Source organism: Myotis myotis, unplaced genomic scaffold (assembly GCF_014108235.1).
Source record: "Myotis myotis isolate mMyoMyo1 unplaced genomic scaffold, mMyoMyo1.p scaffold_m19_p_14, whole genome shotgun sequence".
In the NCBI taxonomy this organism is placed as follows: Eukaryota; Metazoa; Chordata; class Mammalia; order Chiroptera; family Vespertilionidae; genus Myotis; species Myotis myotis.
The window spans coordinates 40,042,290-40,063,112 of NW_023416318.1; the positions used below are offsets into that span (position 1 = coordinate 40,042,290).

At 38.5% G+C, this 20,823-nt stretch overlaps 1 protein-coding gene across 1 annotated transcript in view; it reads right to left on the reverse strand.

Annotated features, from left to right (window-relative positions):
• Window positions 1–20,823, reverse strand: part of TTC27 (tetratricopeptide repeat domain 27) — a 100,567-nt gene that overhangs the window by 32,914 nt on the left and 46,830 nt on the right. Inside the window, exons 10-12 of the mRNA XM_036334908.1 lie at window positions 18,575–18,688; window positions 5,775–5,870; window positions 2,540–2,662 (exon numbers count right to left, since the gene is read on the reverse strand). Of these exons, the coding sequence (XP_036190801.1) occupies window positions 2,540–2,662; window positions 5,775–5,870; window positions 18,575–18,688 (333 nt within the window). The remainder of the gene's footprint in view (window positions 1–2,539; window positions 2,663–5,774; window positions 5,871–18,574; window positions 18,689–20,823) is intronic.

A 20,823-nucleotide genomic window follows, 5' to 3' on the forward strand; every position in this document is an offset into this window, starting at 1 on the left:
TACTGACCAATGTAAAAGACTAGCATGTTGAAGAATGATGTAATGAGAAGTACATCAGACTAGCAGGGTCAAGATATTCATTCATCCATTCATTCCTTTGTTAAACAAACATCTGAATACTACTTCAGTGCCAGACACTGGATCCTAAAAATATTTTTAAGTCCCTGAAGAAACATGATACTATATCTCATCAAATTTGGGATGCCATCAATTATAGGACTAACTCTTAACTAATAAAGAAAAATGCTTTCAGTTAAATTATGACATAATGCCTTGAATAAATCACATCAGCCTCTCATTGCTTTGATATTTTTTCAATCTATTCAAATAAATTGGCAATTTTTCCTGCCTTCTTTCAATATATTGCTTGACATTATAAATGGCAGCCTTTCTTTATATACAGAACTGTACAGAATAAGATTTGTTTACTTAGGGGTATCTTCTTTTCTTAGCTCCCACAAAGCACCTAGTTGTTGTTTTTAAGGAAAAGTAAATGGAATTGTGATTTCTCCAATAACAAATGTTTACTTCCCTAATATCAAATTTACATTTCTTACTTTGATTCTCTCCTTTTCTGTGTGTTCAATAACTTTCTGTCTCAATACTAACTTATAATGGGATCTTTCTGAAAATATTTAAAATGGCAATTACATCCAACCCATGTAGCACTGACACCATGCACATAATGCAATCAAAGTGATGGTATGAAATATGGCCACAACTGGACTTGTACAAGCACAGGCAATGACAGCCTGGCCAGATGGCCACCTCACTGATAGCAACTGGGAGGTGCCATCAAGTGTTAGATACATTCCAAATTCAGAGATGTTCAAATGTGAAAAATATGTGTCTTAGAATCGCAGCAGTAATAGCAGCAAACACTTATGTAGCACCATGAGGAAAGCACAATTCTATGTATTTTACATACATTATGTCATGAAAACCTACAAGGTCATAGATTATGTGCCTCTAGATGAGAAAACTGAGGCATGGGGGTAACTTGCCCAAAATCACATGGCTAGCATGTGTCAAGTCCAGCATTTGAATCAAGATAACCTGGGTCCAGAGCTGCACTTTTAACCACTGTGCCATGCAACCTCTCAAGTTAATGATCAATAACTGGCCTTGTGACTTGAGGCAAATCATTAGAGACCCCTTTCTTTATGTGAAAAAATAGGGAACTGGAATGGGTAATTATGAAGCTCTTCCCCAGGTTGAAAACATTATAATTACACCAGAGGCCCGGTGCACAAAATTCGTGCACTAGGTGTGTGTGTGTGTGGGGGGGGATTCTTCAGCCCGGTCTGCGCCCTCTCACAGTCCGGGAGCCGTCAGCCAGGTAGCCTGGGCCTCCCTCTGCAGGGCGATTGTGAGGTGATGGCAAGGCCCCCCCAACCAATCGCATCGCACCCGCCTTGGTGGCAGCAGTCTGTGCTGGGTCGTGGTAGTGCCCGCGACACAGGAGGGACCAAGAGGTCAGCAGTTCAGCCAGCTTGCCAGTCCCTGCCAACCCGAGCCTACTGCACTTGCAGTCTGGCGTTCGGTCATCCGTTCCGTTGTTTTGGACATTATGGCTCTTTATATATTAGGATAATCTTTTACAGTAAAATTTTACTTCCAAACTAGTTTCTCCTTCAGTCAATACAACTCAAAGACCTTCACTGCCATTAGTGATTAGTGAAAGGAATGTAACTTCTACCACTAGTCTAAAATTGACACTCTGTAGAAGGTATTTGCAAAACAGACACACATGTACTTGTACCACTCTTTCTCTTTTTTATGGTGATGGTGAAAGGATGACTATAGATATAAATGATCCAATTTATGGGTTTTACTCTTTTTGCATACTATACTTATGATAGGAATTTAGTCATTTAAAGTTTTAATCCAAATTAACACATGATTTCAATGTGTCAGTTTTAACAAATATTCACGGTATGGAGCCCCCTATTCTTTTTAAAATCTTGTTCATTTATGAGGGGGAAAACAATATATTAATAACAGATGCAATATTGCAACATTTTCCCTCCTGACCAAATTTAAGGTGGAATTAAATGTACTTTATACACCTGACAACTCTTCTGCCCCCAGTAGTCATCACACCCTTTGGATTTTCTTCTACAGAACCAGCCACTCTCCTTCCTAGACAACCTTCCTTCAGACCCACACCCTCTGATCAGCAGACAACCCAGTGACATTGAAAATAACTCCTAATCTTTCCGTGTGAAGTTGTCCTACAGGAGGAGAGTCATAAAGAAAAGAGATCAAAATGTGAAATGTCTTTTAGCTTTCATTACTCATTCTTAAACGTCAAATACCATATCAACTTTGGCCGGCTTTTCTCATATATATACCCATGCAGACATATAAACAGAAATCATTAAAAAGAAAACATTAAAAAGATATTTGGGGGTGGGGGATGAGTAGAAAAAGGGATATAAGTGAACTGTTGGCAAAAGTAGGCTTAAAAAGAGACCAAGTGAGAAGGTGCTCGAAGACAGAGGCTCCTGCCAGCACATAGAATGTTATTATTACATACCTTCCCATGCTGTCCAGCTCTTTCATAACAAATGACAACATCCTCCCACATTTCTAGTTTCTCAAATATCTGAAGGGCCGAACTGGTACATCCCAACTCAAAGAGTAAACTTGCAAGTTGGCGCTAGAAAAGTCAAGTTAAAATAATGAACATTTCGTTATGCAAAGATAGATTTCTGTTTCACTTGCATGTTTATCTAATCTGCCAGTCAAGGGTCTGCTTATTGTAATAAATGTATACTTTATGTAATTCAACATCAACCAACTAGGAATTTGCAATTATTCAATAGTTGCCTTTACTTTATAGGAAGTAAAGGATTAATAAACAATATAGACACAGTTCAAAATACTCAATATATCATTTTTTCCCAACAACTCAGAATTTAAAAAGCAAATTCAGTATTTCTTTCTTACCTAGAGATTCTATATATGACAATCTCTGATTTGTAAAGCTGAGAACCAATAAATTAATTTTTAAAGCCCTACTTAGAATTGCTATTATCAAAAAGATAAGAGATAACAAGTATTGGCGAGGATGTGGAGAAGGGAACCCTTGTGCACTGTTGGTGGAAAGGTAAATTGGCATTGCCACTATGGAAAATAGTATGGAGGTTCCTCAAAAATTTGAAAATAGAACTACCAAAACATCTAGCAATTCCACTTCTGGGTATTTATTCAAAGGAAATGAAAAAAATATTAGAAAAGTTTTAAAAGCAGGTGAGGTTCTTGTGTTGTTTTCGCTTAAATACACTTTTACTATTCTTCCGAAAGTCAATACATATTAAGAGCTAAGAAGTTGCCCGGCCAGCATGGCTCAGTGGTTGAGCATGGACCTATGAACCAGAAGGTCACAGGCTCGATCCCCAGTGTGGGGCCTGTGGGAGGCAGCCGATCAATGATTCTCTCTCATTACTGATGTTTCTATTTCCCACTCCCTCTCCCTTACTCTCTGAAATAAATGAAAATATATATGATAAAGAAAAGAGCTAAGAAGCTAATGGATATGGAAAATCTGGGATTGACTAAATGAAATATACTTGAAAATTATAATATATTATCAAAATAAATAAAGGGGCTGGTCCAATTCCTTTGTATCTCATGAGGTATAAAGTATTCGAGAGCTTGGCTGGGGTATTTAGGATATTTGACTGGACATTTTTAAAACTGAGCATGGTATGTGGAATAAATCCATGCAGTTCAGTGGTTTAAATTTTTCATTTAATACAGAAAATTACGGCATCTAAGCGTAAGGCTGGCTAGCAGTAGAGTAAAGACTAATTCTCTTTTTACAGTAAACTATGTTGTTACTTCTTGATCTTTGAAAATAATACTTAAAGATATGGTTACTTCCTATAATGACAGAAAAAATGACTTAATTTCTTAATGAAAGAGGATGTTTATGTAACTACCCAAAAACCCTAAAATCCACAGCTTCCAAAGCAGATTAAAATAAATATTTAGACTAAATTCTATTTGAACAGTATTTAATTAGCCTAAATTCTATTTGAACAGTATATAATTTAAGCTTCTGTTCAAAAACATATTAAAAGCTACACCCTCAACAGACATGTTTTGTCAGAATAATAGCAGAGAGTCTGAGAGCTTTATCCACCACAAACCACACAGTACAGAGCACTTCAGACATTTCAGAGATCATGGTCAACAGCATGCCAAAAGTTCCAGCTGTTAAAATTTCTTTATGAAGAAGCTACTCCTGTCTGGCCGGCGTGGCTCAGTGGTTGAGCATCGACCTATGAACCAGGAGGTCAAGATTTGATTCCTGGTCAGGGGACATGCCCAGGTTGCAGGCTTGATCCCCAATGTGGAGCGTGCAGAAGGCAGCCACTCAATGTTTCTCTCTCATCATTGATGTTTCTATCTCTCTCTCCCTCTCCCTTCCTCTCTGAAATCAATAAAAATATGTATATATTTTAAAAAGAAGCTACTCCTTTCAGATGCGGTAACAAAGATTTTTAAGTGTCTACATTTTATCAAGACTCCTTCAATAGATAATGTGAATTCTAATGTATAATAAACCCCCTAAGTCTCCTGTGCTTAATATAAATGACTCTAAGAAATCTTACAGTGGGGACTCTGAGTCACTGGATGGTGGCTGGCATTTATAACTCTAAAGCTGCTTCAAATGACAATAGTTACTAAATAATCTAGGAATTTCTGGTTGGCGTAATTTGGCTCCACCTAACATCTCTGTGCCATAGCTTCCTCACCTGCAAATTGGGGCATTTCACAAAATTGTTACAATAAAATAAGAGCATGTGTGTGAGATGCAGAACAAAATGCATGCCTCACACTAAGTGTGCAGTGAAAGTTGTTATTAATGGCTGTAATGAAGAGATAAGGAAAGGAGGTAAACTGGACTAGAAGTTGGGAAACTAGAGATCTAGTTTATGGACACCTATGCGACCAACATTGGAAAAGTGTACAAAAGCCTCAATTTTCTTCTCTGTAAAATTAAGAAATTGGACCAAGTGTCTAAATCGCCTTCAGTGCTAAAAATTTTACAAAATAGGGAACCACACCTATAACACAGAACTATGGATCAATGAATGGGTCAGGGGGTCAGAATCTCCACCCCAACATGGATCAGGGGTGGGCAAACTTTTTGACTCGAGGGCCACAATGGGTTCTTAAACTGGACCGGAGGGCCAGAACAAAAGCATGGATGGAGTGTTTGTGTGAACTAATATAAATTCAAAGTAAACATCATTACATAAAAGGGTACAGTCTTTTATTTCAATAGTTTTATTCATTTGATCCGGCCCGAGGGCCGTAGTTTGCCCACGGCTGAGTTAGGAGCTACAATAGGTAATCTCATATCCTCAAGAAGAGGAAAGTAGTTAAGGATATCTTACAATAGAGTATGAAATAAATGCTTTATTTTACACTCTGTAAATAACCTGGTTTAAAGGTTCATTATTTGGCAGAAAGTCTTTACAGGGCTTTTAAATGTAAAAAGTTATTTTGAAAATCAAAGCATCTGTGGTTCTATTATTTAATTTCAAGGATTCTGTTTATCTAGTTTTAAATTCTTTTTAAAATGTTTTAAAAGTCTAATATCACTTTAATCAAAATAGCTACTTGAAGTAACGGACAATCCCCAGCTATTTTAATTCTTTTCACTGAAATATCTGAAAACAGACATAAACTGGAAATCATTATTTTCTAATACATTCATCTTTCAAAAGCAAAGTATACCCAATAACAAACAATAATACCTGAATGGCCCAGTGAGGTGGTACTTGACAGCAATAGAAAATCTTCAGACGCTCCAATACAGATGTAGTCTTGTCTTCAAATTGGTCTGCAAGAGCCTTAAGAGCACACATCCTAATCAGGATATATATATTCTTTTTAACTTAAACAAGATTCTATTTGTAAAAGTTATATAAGTGGACACATAAATAATAAACACAAGTCATGGTGATAAGGTGATGGATGGGATGTATAAATTTTTTCTTGAATTTCTTTAAATATTTAAAAAAACTTAAAATTAATCAACATTAACATAAACATGTACATTAAAATTTATCAGAATGTTTTTAAAACTAAGACTTCCTCTAACAGTTCCTTCAAAGAACTATCCTTATTAATCAGCCCTTTTACCTTTTCTGAGAAAAATTGTTCTTTAGTGTATCTATTTCACAATCCTAATGTCACTTTGACAATGGCACTCTCTACTATGAATTGGAGAAAAATTATATAAAGAATTTCATTTAGGACTATTTTCTCAGGAACAAAGTGAAAGTGAAAGGTGGATCTCTTTGACCACAGAGAGTGAGCTTTCTTATTCTTCAGTAACAGAGCTGTAAGGCAGGACAGTCGTTCATGCAAGACCCCTCTTAAGGGACAGTGGACAGAGAAAAGTGGTGTGCACTGAAGAACCGCCACCTCCCCACCCCAACTGAAATACCTACACCAAGCATGTCAAACGCAAAGGCTAACACAGGCTAAATAAACAAGGTTGAAGTTTATGTGGGCCGCAAAAAAACAAAATCTTCAATTTTCATAGAAACGTAGGTTTATTTTGATAGAGACATGCTGAATACAAAGGGCTGAAATAAATGAGTAATCTATAATAATAAAAGTGTAATATGCTAATTAGACCAGACGTCCTTCCAGATGACGTTCTGGATGAAGTCGGGGCTTCAAGGGCAGAGGCAGCTGCCACAGTTGCCTAGGGGCGAGGCAAGCCACTGTGGCTGCGAGGGCCAAGGCAAGCAGCCACGGTCGCGAGGGCCAAGCCCCTTGCACAAATTTCATGCATTGGGCTTCTAGTTGTTAATATAAAATAATAGAACATTTTAATAAAAATTAATATTTTCTTGAACATTAACTTACCAGACACTGAATAACTGCACAAATAAGCGTAATGCAAATAAATCTATTTTTCTTGTTCTCTGAAAGCAAAATATTTCCTGTTGCACACACCAAACAAGTTAGTACAAGACTACTGACGTTGCAATTGACTGCTAAAATATTCGCTTCTAGTATTAGTGGAGAGAAACGGTGCGCCTGCACGTAAGGCGCGTAAGGGAAATGAATGCAACACGATTATAGCAATCAGTCATTAGTGAACACTATAGTTCGTTATTAATAATTATGTATACAGGATATTGTAAAAATTAAGTTACAAAATTTTTATTAAAATGTTTCTTACATACCATTATATTGCCTGGGCCACAAAAATATTCGTTGTGGGCCGCATGAGGCCTGTGGGCCACAAGTTTGACATGCTTGACCTACAGGGATACTGAATAACTGAACATCTGGAAGCTACATCAGGAAGCAGACCAATATGACCAAGAGGGCTGACTCTGAGAAAAGGTACCATGGCCAACTGCAAAGTCAAAGGCTACCCTATCCAACGATCAAGTGGTCAGCCATCAAAAGAACTCACATATTCAGCATCTAAGTGAATGCAGACATATTCTGGAGTTCCTAAGCAAACACACGGACAGCAGTTCTATTATCATAATCATCTTCACCTGTCTCTTAATTTGTCATTCAGTTTATAGCAAATTTTTTTTCCTAATATACATTTAGACCTTCTCTAAATAGTAGCTGTTTTTGCATAACATAGTAGTCAAATTTTATTTCCTTGCCAGTTGACTATTTTTCACAGCCCTGTCTCATGAGGAGTAGATAGTAACAATATGGCAAGGTTGATTTTCTGGTGTTAATACACATGCTATGGTTATGTAAGAGAATGCCCTTGTAAATTATTTGAGGATGGTTATGCACCATGCTGGCAAATTAGTTTCCAATACTTCAAAATAAAAAAGATAGCTGTACTGTACTTACAGCTTTTCTGTAAGTTTGAAATTGTTTCAAGCTTTTACAAAGTTAATTTTTAAAAATGAAATTTTTTTAAAAAAAGAGAAAGAAAAGTAGCAAATCCAAACTTCCTCAGAAGAAAGAGAAGAAAGAAAAAAGACAAGAATGTAACATATCCCAGCAAAAGCACAGGACAAGGAGACCAGTTTCTGAGCGGGAAAACCATTCCTCAATTGGGGGGCTCTCTCTACTATACTAGGTGGGAAATATATGGTTAGCCTAAGAATATCCGTAGAATGAGAGGATACTCATTACATCACTTGTTTGACAATCCAAGATGTTATTCCATCAAGTCAGTCAGAACAAACTGAGACATAACCACACTCCTAAACCATCTTGGTCAAAATATTTTTAAAGCTTTCTGGCCTTACTTCAGAGAAACTTAATAGCAAAAAGGTTGCATGCTTCTGCCCAAAGCTGTTTAGTTGTATGAAGGAGCAAAGAGAAGAAAAACTTCTGGCTGAATACATATGGTTACAATACATAAATAAAAGGTTCACTGAATTACTTCATCAAAAGGGAGGCAAATTTTTCTTTTATCAAATTCTTTTTCTTTCTCTAGAAGGAAAAAAAAAAGTAACTAATGCTTATTTAATAATAATAAAAAGCCACATTTACTTTTATGAAGTCCCAATTATATGAAAAAACATTTTATTTTCAAGCAAAACTCACGTTGTTTGCTGTGGTTACTGCACCTAGCTTAAACATATTAAACACCCAGTAAACACTTCGTGATTATTAACAAGCAATTTTGTTATGTATTTCAGATACTCTGAGATACTTTTAGATGATCTCACAGTAAGTGTCCCTGGTAGTCTCAGATCCTCTCCAACGGCAAAGACCACAGCAGAGAGAGGGCAGGGAACCAAACCTATTTGAGCTGGAGCCCATGACTAAGCCCGGGTACAAGTACACTCCCGCTCCACAAGGACCTGACTAGACCATATGTACGATAAAGATAAAGATTAAGAACAGAATTCTAACCTATTTTTACTCCTACATAAAATATACTTCTTCGCACTTTAAGCAAGACAATCACCAAAATAAGAACCACCTACCAACAAAATTTAGGACATTTGACTACCATAGAAAAGCAAAGTACTGTACTCTTTTTTATTTGCAAAGTACTACCAATAGAGGGGCATACTTACAGCACATCTCTACATTTTTCAGACTAGAATTATTTCTAGCAACTCATTCTTAAATAATTCTATTATATTCAAACAAATCAGAATCCCATACAGACATGGTGAATAATTCCATTATACAAATAAACTAGAGTCCTTTCAGGAGAAACAGAGCTGGTAAGTGAAGTGACCTGATTCTGTTCTGGGTTCATCTACTTGGTCAGCTAACCACAATGACACTCACCTAGGAGGTTTCCTACATGATCTCTGCAATCCCAATATTCTGAATATATGGCTTTATCAAAAGAGTATTTGTTTTACTTCAAGCATTTGGGGTTAGTTGGTTTTAGCCACCCTTAGCGGAACACAAGTACACGTACATTTGTTAGGGGTGAACCAAGTACCCAAAAAGTCTAGGAAAGAATGTAGGGAGGTGAATACTAGATGAGTACTAGGAGAATGGGACTGAAAGAAAGTGAAGCCTCAGTTACTACTGTGTATATTTATGTTCATGAACATGGGCGTAAACAATATGCTCAGTGAGAAAACAGCACTTTGCAAGCTTTCACGTACACCCAGAAATTTAGGTAAATGGTCTCTAGACCAGTGTTCCACCCTATCACTTGCCATTTTCTCTTTCCAGCTTCTAAATGTAATGAATTTCACGAGCACTTGGTTATAGTTAAAGCTGGAGGTGGTCTAAAAGGGGGAGAGGGGAAAGGAGAAAGAGAAGCAAATATACCTTAAACCAATCATGAGGAATTGAAAGCCAGAGTGTACTCTAGGAGGGTGACAGAAGACATGGATAAACGGGAATGACAATGAATAGAGAGTGAGGAATAGCCTAGGGCTCAGTCTGGGCACAACTAGAACACAACCAAAGACAACTTCTTGTCGTATCGCTATCGTGATATGAGACTGTCTTCAAGTTTTAAGACCCTCTTTTAAAAAGTTGTTTCCCCCACCCAAACCTCACCTTGAAGCATTTATACCTTGAGTGTCCTTTGAGAAAAGGTTACCTGGTCACGTGGATTCCCTAGCCCCACGCAATAACAACGCTCCAACCTTCAGTAGCCACAGTACCGCAGGTCAGAGGGTATTGCTATGACTCAGGAAATGAGAGAATAATCCCCAGAAAGCAGTGATGTGTCCTCGCTTCTTCATGTTCTGTTCTCAGGAGGAAAAAAACTTCCCCCCAAAACTAGAGAAGAGCAAGACTACATTTTAAAATCAGCACACGGGAAATGATTTGGTATAAAAGAACAATTCCAAACCAGGTGTGGTAGGATGTAGACTTCATGTGTTCATATCTAAAAATATGGCGCATGTATCTTTAAAAGAACAGATCTACCCTTGCACTGAAGGCCATTCATTCTCTCTAGCATGATATCAAAGTTTTTATCAGCTTTCTGAAGAGCCAAGCAGAAATTAGCTGATAATCTAAAAGGTATGACTGGTCATATGGCTGGAGCTATTAAAGATTAACAGTGCTCCTCTGCCTAAGGCAGTCTTTTCCAAACCCCCACCTCCCAACCCCGAATCTCGGAGAGCTAGACTGAAGAGCCCTATTTTAATAAGCAACTTGGAAGTGGTCTGTAGGTTCAGGCAAGTCTGGGAAATGTTGCATAAGGCTGTTAAGATGCACCAAGGGCGCTCTCCCAGGGAAAGCCAATGTGTCAGTTCAATCAACGTAAGTGACTCTGTCCAAAGAACTCAAGTGTGTCCCTGCCTGTAACCTGACCGAAGCTATCGCTTAGTGTCTTTGGGAGTGTGCTTTAGTGGGGGTGCTTTACTCCATCCCATTAGTAAACTTCTTGGCTACTTCCTATTTCTTTACTTTTCTTTACCTTTCCAGGTGTTTGTGTGTTTTTTTAATTTTTTACTATAGATAATAAAGCTTATTTTGTGTTGTACATCACTTGTCCCACTCTCTTACCCTACTTATCTATGAACTAATTATGGCCTGTTTTTACCAAGCTATCATCATGAAGCTCATATCCTGGATTCAGCCCATCAGCATCCCTTTGGGCAGCCCCCTCTCTTGGCTTTAGCAGGAGCCAGTGCACTCACCATTTGCAGGTCCTTTCCCACAGGACCACATCCTGGTACTGTGTGCACTGCAATTCCCTCTCCATTCACCTAAATCACAGGCCTTGAGGCACCGACTTCTGCAACCCAAGCTTTTCTCACAAAAGCTTCTATTCACTTCCTCCTGCCAACACTCATTCAACCCCTTTCCTCCAGATGGTGCCTTATACAGATGAAGCCTAATACTGATAGCTTTTTTCTTCTTTAAGCCAGTTTTCACAGCTTCCTTGGAACAATACAGCATGAAGGATAAAAGCGTGGACTTCAAAATCCAAAGTAGACCAGATTTGAATTCCAGCCCACCTATTAGACCTTGGGTAAGTCATGTCAGTGTTCTGTCCTTCAGTTTCCTCATCGGTAAAAATGTACATAATGTCTATGCACTAGAATTATTTAGCTTCTGGCATATGAGTGCTCAGTAAATGGTATTTAACTATACAAAGTTCTGAATAAACAGTAGTAACTATAATTATTCCAACAAATAAATGCCTAGCTATAGTCACATGAGTCAATACTTATCAATAACTTTCAAATGCCACACATGGTTATCAATGCAGGTGATGTACAGAACCAGAATGGAAGACACGTTTTCATGTCTCCAATATTTGAAAAGCTCAATGGCATAACTTAGTATACTAAACAACATCATTCAGTGTGGAGGTGACAGATTCTATCTAAAGTTGAAAAATCAAGAAATAAACTACAGCATTTAAAGATAATTAATAGAAGTGTAAATATTTAAAGTTATAATGGAAACCACTACAATAACAACAAAAAAAGAATGTGCTAAAAAATGAACTGGGCTCCCATTTGACCCAGTGATCCCACTTCTAGGACTATATCCCAAGAAACCAGAAACACCAATCAGAAAGGATATAGGCACCCCTGTGTTCATAGCAGCACAATTTACAATAGCAAAGATTTGGAGGCAACCTAAGTGCCCATCAGCAGATGAGTGGATTAAAAAACTGTGGTACAGCTACACAATGGAATACTCTGCCGCTATAAAAAAGAAGGAACTTTTTTTTTTATTGTTTAAAATATTACAAAGAGTAGTACATATGTCTCTTTTTTTTTTTTCCCTTGACCTTCCCCCGGCCACCCCTAACCCCCAGTGTCTTGTGTCCATTGGTTATGCTTATATGCATGCATACAAGTCCTTTGGTTGATCACTCACCCCCCCCTCCAACTCTCCCCCGTCTTCCCACTGTAGTTTGACAGTCTGTTCGATGCTGCTCTGCCTCTGTATCTATTTTTGTTCATCAGTTTATAATGGTCTTTATTATCCATAAATGAGTGAGATCATGTGGTATTCTTCTTTCATTGACTGGCTTATTTCACTTAGCATAATGTTTTCCAGTTCCATCCATGCTATTGCAAATGATAAGAATGCCTTCTTTTTTACAACAGCATAGTATTCCATTGTGTAGATGTACCACAGTTTTCTAATCCATTCATCTGTTGATGGGCACTTAGGCTGTTTCCAAATCTTAGCTATGGTAAATTGTGCTGCTATGAACATAGGGATGCATATATCCTTTCTGATTGGTGTTTCTAGTTTCTTGGGATATATTCCTAAAAGTGAGATCACTGGGTCAAATGGGAGTTCCATTTTTAACTTTTTGAGGAAACCCCATACTGTCTTCCATAGTGGCTACACCAGTCTGCATTCCCACCAGCAGTGCACGAGTGTTCCTTTTTCTCCGCATCCTCTCCAGGACTTGTCATTTGTTGATTTGTTGATGATAGCCATTCTGACAGGTGTGAGACGGTACCAACAAGAAGGAACTTTTACCATTTAAAACAGCATGGATGGGACTGAAGAGCATTATGCTAATCGAAATAAGCCAGTCAGAGAAAGATAAATATCACATGATCTCACTCATATGTGGGATATAAATGGTCAACATAATTGGATGAACAAAAATAGATCCAGAGACAAATGGCAGGGGAAGGGGGGAGGGGGGGAAGAGCTACCAAAGGACTTGTATGCATGCATATTAGCATAACCAATGGACACAGACACTGGGGCAGTGGGGGCTTGCCAGGGGTGGGAATGGCTGGGGGGTGGGGGGAAGGGTTAATCAGGGGAAAAAGGAGACATATGTAAAACTTTAGACAATAAATAAAAAATTAAAAAATGAACTGGGAATTGGAGGAGAATTTAATCTTTCTCAGTAAACTAAGTTCTTTTTTATTATTATGTGGATTAACATTTTTATGTGCAGTTTAAGATAAAAATATATTAATTAAAAAGCACCTTCAAAAATAGGGGATTGGTTAAATAAATTATATAACCTCCATTTAACAGAGTGACATATGGCTGTTGGAATGAATGAGCTAGATCCACAGGCACTGGCATTCAGAGCTGATCAAGCTGTTATATTAAAAGAAAAAAGGTAGAGCCCTGGCTGGTTTTCCTCAGTAGTTAAGAGTGTCAGCCCACGGACTGAAGGGTTGAGGGTTCAATTCTCGGTAAAGGGCAACTACCTCAGTTGCAGGTTCTATCCTTGACCCCAGTCAGAGGCAACCAATCAATGTGTTTCTCTCACATCAATGTTTCTGTCTCTCTCTCTCTCTCCACCTTCCTTTCACTCTCTCTAAAAATCAATGGAAAAAATATCCTCTGGTGGGGAAAAAAGAAAAAAGGTAGAAAGCAATATACTAGTAGATTGCATGATCCTATTGCTGTTAAAGCATAATTGTTTACTTATAAACAGAAAGAGGTCCAGAAGGATATAAATTGTTGAGATTGGAAGGCAAGCAAAGGGGGAGGAAAGCTCTTTTTAGTTTCCATTTCTGTATTGCTTACATTTTTTTATAATGACCAGGTATTGTTTCTATAATTAAAACAATTAAGAACAGTGACATAGTTTAAAAAAGCAAAACACACTTTGCCATTTACTAACCATGTGCTTAGTCCAGATGTTACACATAATGCCTAACAGAGTACGGCATTCCATCCATATAAAAATAATCTAAAGGATCTCTGCCTCAAATTATTCAAACATAAGTACAAAGCTTAGTGTATGTTACTGTGGCCAGTTTCCCCCCCAATTAAGGCTTTTGTTATGACATGCCCTTAATCATTACTTAGAAACAAACAGTCATATAAATGACCAACTCCTAAAAGAGAAGTCTTTTATCCTACACGGGAGCAATAATCTCCACAATGGTAATGGTACCAAGCACCCAGGTCTGGGTCCTCTTCGCTCCAATAATTAACCATAAAAATCCCCATTCCTTCAAAGCATAAGCGAAGCTACAGTAACCAAAAGCAGATTTTTAAAAATTTGTTTAAAAATTATGAAATCTCAATTAACTACCTACCACAGTTAAAAAGGTCAAATTACAATTATGAATAGTCTCTAGTGACAGAAAATGGCTATAATCTCAAATTCCCAACTCAATGCAATGTCCTTCCAGAAAAATTTAATGGTGAAGGAAAAGATGCCTGCCAGGTAATTGTCTTCAGAGGTAAAACCACCTGGACAGGAGCAGAAGGTCACAATTTAAATTAACAGGTTAAGTAACACTCATTAGCAAGATTACTTTAATAATGAATATAAAATAATCTCACATTAACCCTCAATGTCTGAGCTCAGTTTATTGAACACTAAGTTAAAGCAGTTAGTATGACGGAAAATATAGATGACAACTGGTTTGCACAACTTTTTTTGGTTGGGACATAAGTAAGATGGTCTCTTTGAATGTATGTGTTCAATTAATTTGCTTCATATCGGGATTTATACGCATAGAGAACTGCTGTCACCACACTGAAGGAAAACAAGACATGAGCTTATGGAAAAGAAAAGGTTAGTATTGGATTTGGGTCAGACAGGGAGGGGGAAACTGAATGACAACAGAGACCACGACTACTTTATAGTCCATTGCTAAGAAGCGGGGTATAAGGAAACACTGGACAATAATACTGAACATGCAATAAATAAAGAACTCCAGCCTAGAAGAATTTCCTCGAGGTAGAGTGTTTTTAATGGGTTGTCCTCAACTTGGAGCTCCTTTTCCTCTGTGATCTTAGAGTGCTGGTTTATTCACCTTGAGCTGTGATACACTATTTCCTTTTTAAGTTTGGCACGTCTCACCTAGAAATCCCTTGCAAACCTGCCATCTTTAGGGCCTGCCACTGGATCCTCTGATGTAACTGCCTGTCGCTGTGTAAGTTATAGTCCAGACTGAGTCATTAACTAGCCAGGCAACTTGGAGCCAGTCACCTGACCTCATCACACCTGCATTTTCCCAACTTGCAATATGACAGGATTAAGCTTGCCCTAAGACAGTGGTCGGCAAACTGCGGCTCAGCAAACTGTAGCTCAGCAAACCGCAGCTTGAGAGCCACATGCGGCTCTTTGGCCCCTTGAGTGTGGCTCTTCCACAAAATACCGACTTCTGCGCATGGGCCACGAAGTTTCAATCACACTGTATGTGCGCACCCGCACGTGGTATTTTGTGGAAGAGCCGCACTCAAGGGGCCAAAGAGCCGCATGTGGCTTGCGAGCCACAGTTTGCCGACCACGGCCCTAAGACCTCCTTCTAGCTTATTTTTCTTTCCACTTTAGCATTTTATCATTTATCATTTTATACAGCTGAGGAAGGGAACAGATTTTCACAGAAACGAAAACTTTTTGAAACACTGTTTTATATATACAAGTATTTTTCAAATCATTTCCCTCTTCTTCTTCAGGTATGCAGTAATTTCAACAAACACAGTAATATCAAACCCTCATCAGAGGAATTGGCAAAAGTTTGGATTATGAGGTAAATGGTTCAACAATGATAGAAAATTAGATAAATTTCATTTATCTTGTTATATGATCTGGCTAATTTCCAAAAATTCTTAAATGGAGAGTGAAAAGATTTTCTTTGAGATACACCCTGCAGAGGCAGAAATAACAACTCCCTCATAACGCAGCATTTGGTCGGCAAGATGAAGAGACTCCAGGTATAGAAAGGCCAAGACGGGCATAGTGATTCCGCTCTTTCTTTAAATCCATTTGCCCCAGTCAAAGCACATCCCTGTTGGTTGATGTCTAAAAACATAACCTGCACAATTCATAAAATGATGCAGATTTCGAATTTAAAAGATATATTATGCACCTGTAAACAAATTTATTTCTATACCTTTTTTTGTTTAATTGTTGCTACAAATGAAAAATGAATGTTGATGATTACTTTATATGCCAAAGTTAATGGAAGAAATGAATACAAAGCAAATCATTTCTAAGTCAAAATGTCCTTCATTAATAAATGAATGTATTCTAGTACTATTTGCATTCAGAAGGCCAAAACTTTAAAAGACATTTAAATTGGTTGCCCCATTCCCCCCAAAAAAGGTACTATGTGGTTTCCTTGAACAAGACATCATACACTTAATAAAATATGCATAGTTGATCATTTTAACACTCTGATCATTCAACATTTTGCTGTTTTATTGTGAAGTGAATTTTTAATAAATAGAATTCCTTGCAATAGTGGCAATTCCTCATGAATAATTTAAGATGCTGATCATGAAACTACATCTTCCCCTTCTTTACTTTGATGAGGCCCAGCTGTGGGGAGTGGGTCAGCAGACTGCCCCAGGCTGACAGCTGTCTCAGAGTTCCCCTCAGTTATAGAACACCCCACCTGAGGTTTCACCTTAATTAATCCAGTAAAGGGGGAGGAGGGGTGGTTCAGGGAGGTAGAGGGTAAAGGGAACATGCAGGTGGGAAATGCCCTGGGCTGTGTTGGGCCTGTACCTCAGTGCGACTTCTTCCTTACCCAATCCTGCTTCCTCCTAATTCTCTTCAAAGGACATTGAAACCTAGTAAAGCTGGCATCCCTAGCTCTGTCTCACTACTATGGGAAAAACAAGCTGTGACAATAATATCAAGGGGCCTAAAGATGGTAATTAGTAAAAGGAGGCAAAATGATTACAGCATGAGACAAACTATGAAGCACATGCTAAGCCCTCAATAGAATGTTTCCTGGCTCAAACGCTGCAGGAAGAAAAGCAATGGACGTGGTAACTGTAGCATTTCACTGAGAGGGTGTGGTCTGAAAAAACAGGATGAGAGGATGGAGCAGAAAATAACTCCAAGAGCAATAACCTTGCCTTTAGAATGGAAGCTCCTTGAAGTCATACATTTCACTATTCAGAGCTAAGTCACATGACCCTCCTACCTGCAAAGGAGGATGGAAGACATCTACCTGCATAAAATTCAGGAAGTTCTGTTACTAAAAGAGGGAATGGGAGAATGGATAACGGGGTACAGTCAGCATTCTCTGACACAGAGAATCCACTTCTGCTTTTACCACAGCATCCTGTCTGTGCATTTATTTATAATATGGTAACAAATAATATGTTCTATTCTTAAGCTTATCTTTATTCACATGAGCTGACCTTCTGTCAAAATAAAGAGAGTAAAGTGAATAAGTAATGGCAAGATAAGAATACATCCCACTGACTAAAATACAAATCCATGAATCCACACTTAATAAATACATGAGTGGAGGAATAAATAAGAAGAGAAAGATCTTCCCTACAGCACAATAGCATTAATACATCATTAAATAATTAGAAAATTACCACTCGGCAACCATCAGGGTGACGGGTATATGGGAGTTCTTTGCACTATTTTTTAAGTAGGTTTACAAACTTTTAAGTAGGTTTGGAATGGTTTAAAAATAAACATAAATTTTTTAAAATATCACTTCATTGGCTGCATAAAATCCTACATCATTTGCAAGATTTTTTCTTTTTCTCGGCAACTTGCATCATGCGTAGTTTATCAGAAAAGCTGTGAAAGGCACTGTCTGCTACTGCGTCAGTGGACAGGAACAAACATTAGTATTAAGTGGAGAATGATGCCTGAATGAAGATTAATGGTACATGGGGCCAGTTCATTAGTGAGTATTTTTGTGCTAGAATGACTTTTATGTCCTTATATAATCTTACCTGTGGAGCTGCCTATTTTTTTAAGTTAACTCATACTGTCTCTTTTAATGTCAGTACTATTATTATCTTTTATAATAATCCAGAAACAGTAAGTAAAGTGTTTCCCTGAGTTCTGTGAGCCATTCTACCAAATTATCAAACTCGAAGAGAGGGTCTAGAGAACCCTTGATTTATAGCCAGACAGTCAGAAGTACCCAGACTTGCAACTGGCATCTGAAGTGGAAGACAGTCTGTGACTCTGAGCTCTTAACCAGTGGGGTCTGTACTAATTCAGTGTCAGGACTGAGTTAAACTGTAGGGCACCCAGTTATTGCACACATGGAAGTAGAGAATTCTTTGGTGTGAAGACCCGTAGATTTGGTATCAAATTTTAAAATACATGATCTAAATAAGAACAAAGTATTTGAGCAAAATGAAAGCTATCTCATTCTTTTAGATTCATGACAGACATGCTTATTGAGAGCAATAAAGAGTTGAAAGAAAAGAAAACTGCCACATGAATCCCTCCTACCTGCGTCTGCCTCATTGCCCGTTCCACTCGGCGCGTGCTTCCTCTCTCAAGTTTTGTCCGCAGGATCAAGGCTGATGTCTGAATGGCCCAAAACTTTGGTTGTGAAAGCAAACACTGATGGAGAAAAATAAATAAGATAAAAATCACAAAAAGAAGGAATAAGCTGGGGCGATCCCACTCTGAATAGAACAAAATAAATTATTTCAAAAATATCAGCGTACAGCTGAATGCAGATTTGAAAATCACAGTGAAAAATAATAAAACGTGTGCTTTCAAATATTCTTGTGAAGAATATGGTCATTGGAGCAGAGTCATTACTTAACCTGGTTGACTCAGTCTATTGAATAAATCACTTAAAGAATAAATCATAATCTTCCAGATAATCTAAGCAGTAAAAATATATCAGACCTTAAACTAATAAATCTTTTTATTTCACAGATTACAATATATGCGAGAAAATAAACTACATAACAATAAATGTAGAGGGAGTGGGTGGAGGTAGTAAAGGGAAACTGTTAAAGGGATAGCAGAAGAAAGTAGGCAAAGAATACACAAATACAAGTAAAGGAGGAGAGTGCAAAGAAGTGTTCACTAATTCATCCGAGCACCTGCTCCGTACAAGGCAGCACACAAAAGGCCCCAGGGACAGGGTGGCAGGCAAGACAGACAAGGCCCCTGACCTCACAGAGCTTACACTAATGCAATATCTGTTAGGTAATCTTATTCTCCTATAACTAACTCTGCAAACTAAACTCTTTTTATTTCCTTAAAATATAGTTTACAAGATTAGTGCACAACCTTATCTTGTTAGCCTCCATTACTTAAATCTACAGAGTGAATTTACCAACATAATAGGTGTATATGGTACTATAAAGACCTAAAGGAAATAGGAGACATTAAAAAACTAATTCTTTAAAATGTGTAACACTATTTGACAGGAGATTTTATTATAAAATATGATTTCAAGAATTTCCAAAAGAAAGAACTGTTTTCACTAAGTAAACCTGCAAACGAATTCTACTACCTACAGTGGGTGGTATCACTGCCTTTTTTTCTTCCCCCTATTCGGGGGACTGCCATCCGCAGCCTCCTGACAATGGGACACACAGCACTCAGCAGGGGCTCTGCGGAACAATGGGAAAGTCTCCAGGTCAGGAAGAGCTAGACTGGAATCCCAGCTCCACCAAGTGTGGTGATTAGCTGCGTGACCTTGGGAAGCTACTTGACCTCCCTGGTCTACTTTGCTTCTTTGTAAACAGGAATAGCCATTCCCGAATCTCACAGGGTTGTGAAGATTAAATAGGAATTGGTGAAGCTTCACAAAGCCTCCCAGGGGCCCACACAAAGCACACAAGCCCCTTCCCAGACTCCTCCTACTACCCTTTCTCTCACCCTTAACAGAAAATCACCACCCAGAGTGGGTACAGGTGATGGTGCTAAAGTCTGATGGGGGTTCGGCACACGCTACCTCCAACTAAGGGACCTTGGTATATTGAATATTTAAGGTGAAGGAGTTTGAGAAAGCTGAAGCAGGAAGCTCTCTCTGACCCCGCCCCTAGCCTTCTCCCCTGAAACAGCTCATATGAGAGGTGCCCTCTCTGTTAACCTGCGGAAGGAGCTTCCTGGCTTCTGAAGACAAACGGGAGCTAAGAAGAAGCCCAGCATACAGGTCTCACGAAGATCCCCCAGTCTACTGCCCTTCCTCATGGCCTCTGACCGCTCACATTCTCCCGATGCCACTCTTCATCAAACCTCGCATAAAAAATACTCGATTAATGGATTCTCACAGCCACTTGGCCTGGAGGTCAAACCCTCCCTGGTATTAGCTACAACAATCAAGGCTTAACTACAAGACTGCGCACAAAGACCACTAGGGGGTGCACCAAGAAAGCATAACAAAATGCGGAGACAAAGAAACAGGACAAAATTGTCAATGGAGGATATTCAGTTCAGAACCACACTTTTAAGGTCTCTCAAGAACTGTCTAGAAGCCGCTGATAAACTTAATGAGATCCTCAACAAATCTAATGAGACCCTCGATGTTATGATAAAGAACCAACTAGAAATTAAGCATACACGGACTGAAATAACGAATATTATACAGACTCCCAACAGCAGACCAGAGGAGCGCAAGAATCAAGTCAATGATTTGAAATGCGAGGAAGCAAAAAACACCCAACCGGAGGGGCGGAATGAAAAAAGAATCCAAAAATGCGAGGACAGTGTAAGGAGCCTCTGGGACAGCTTCA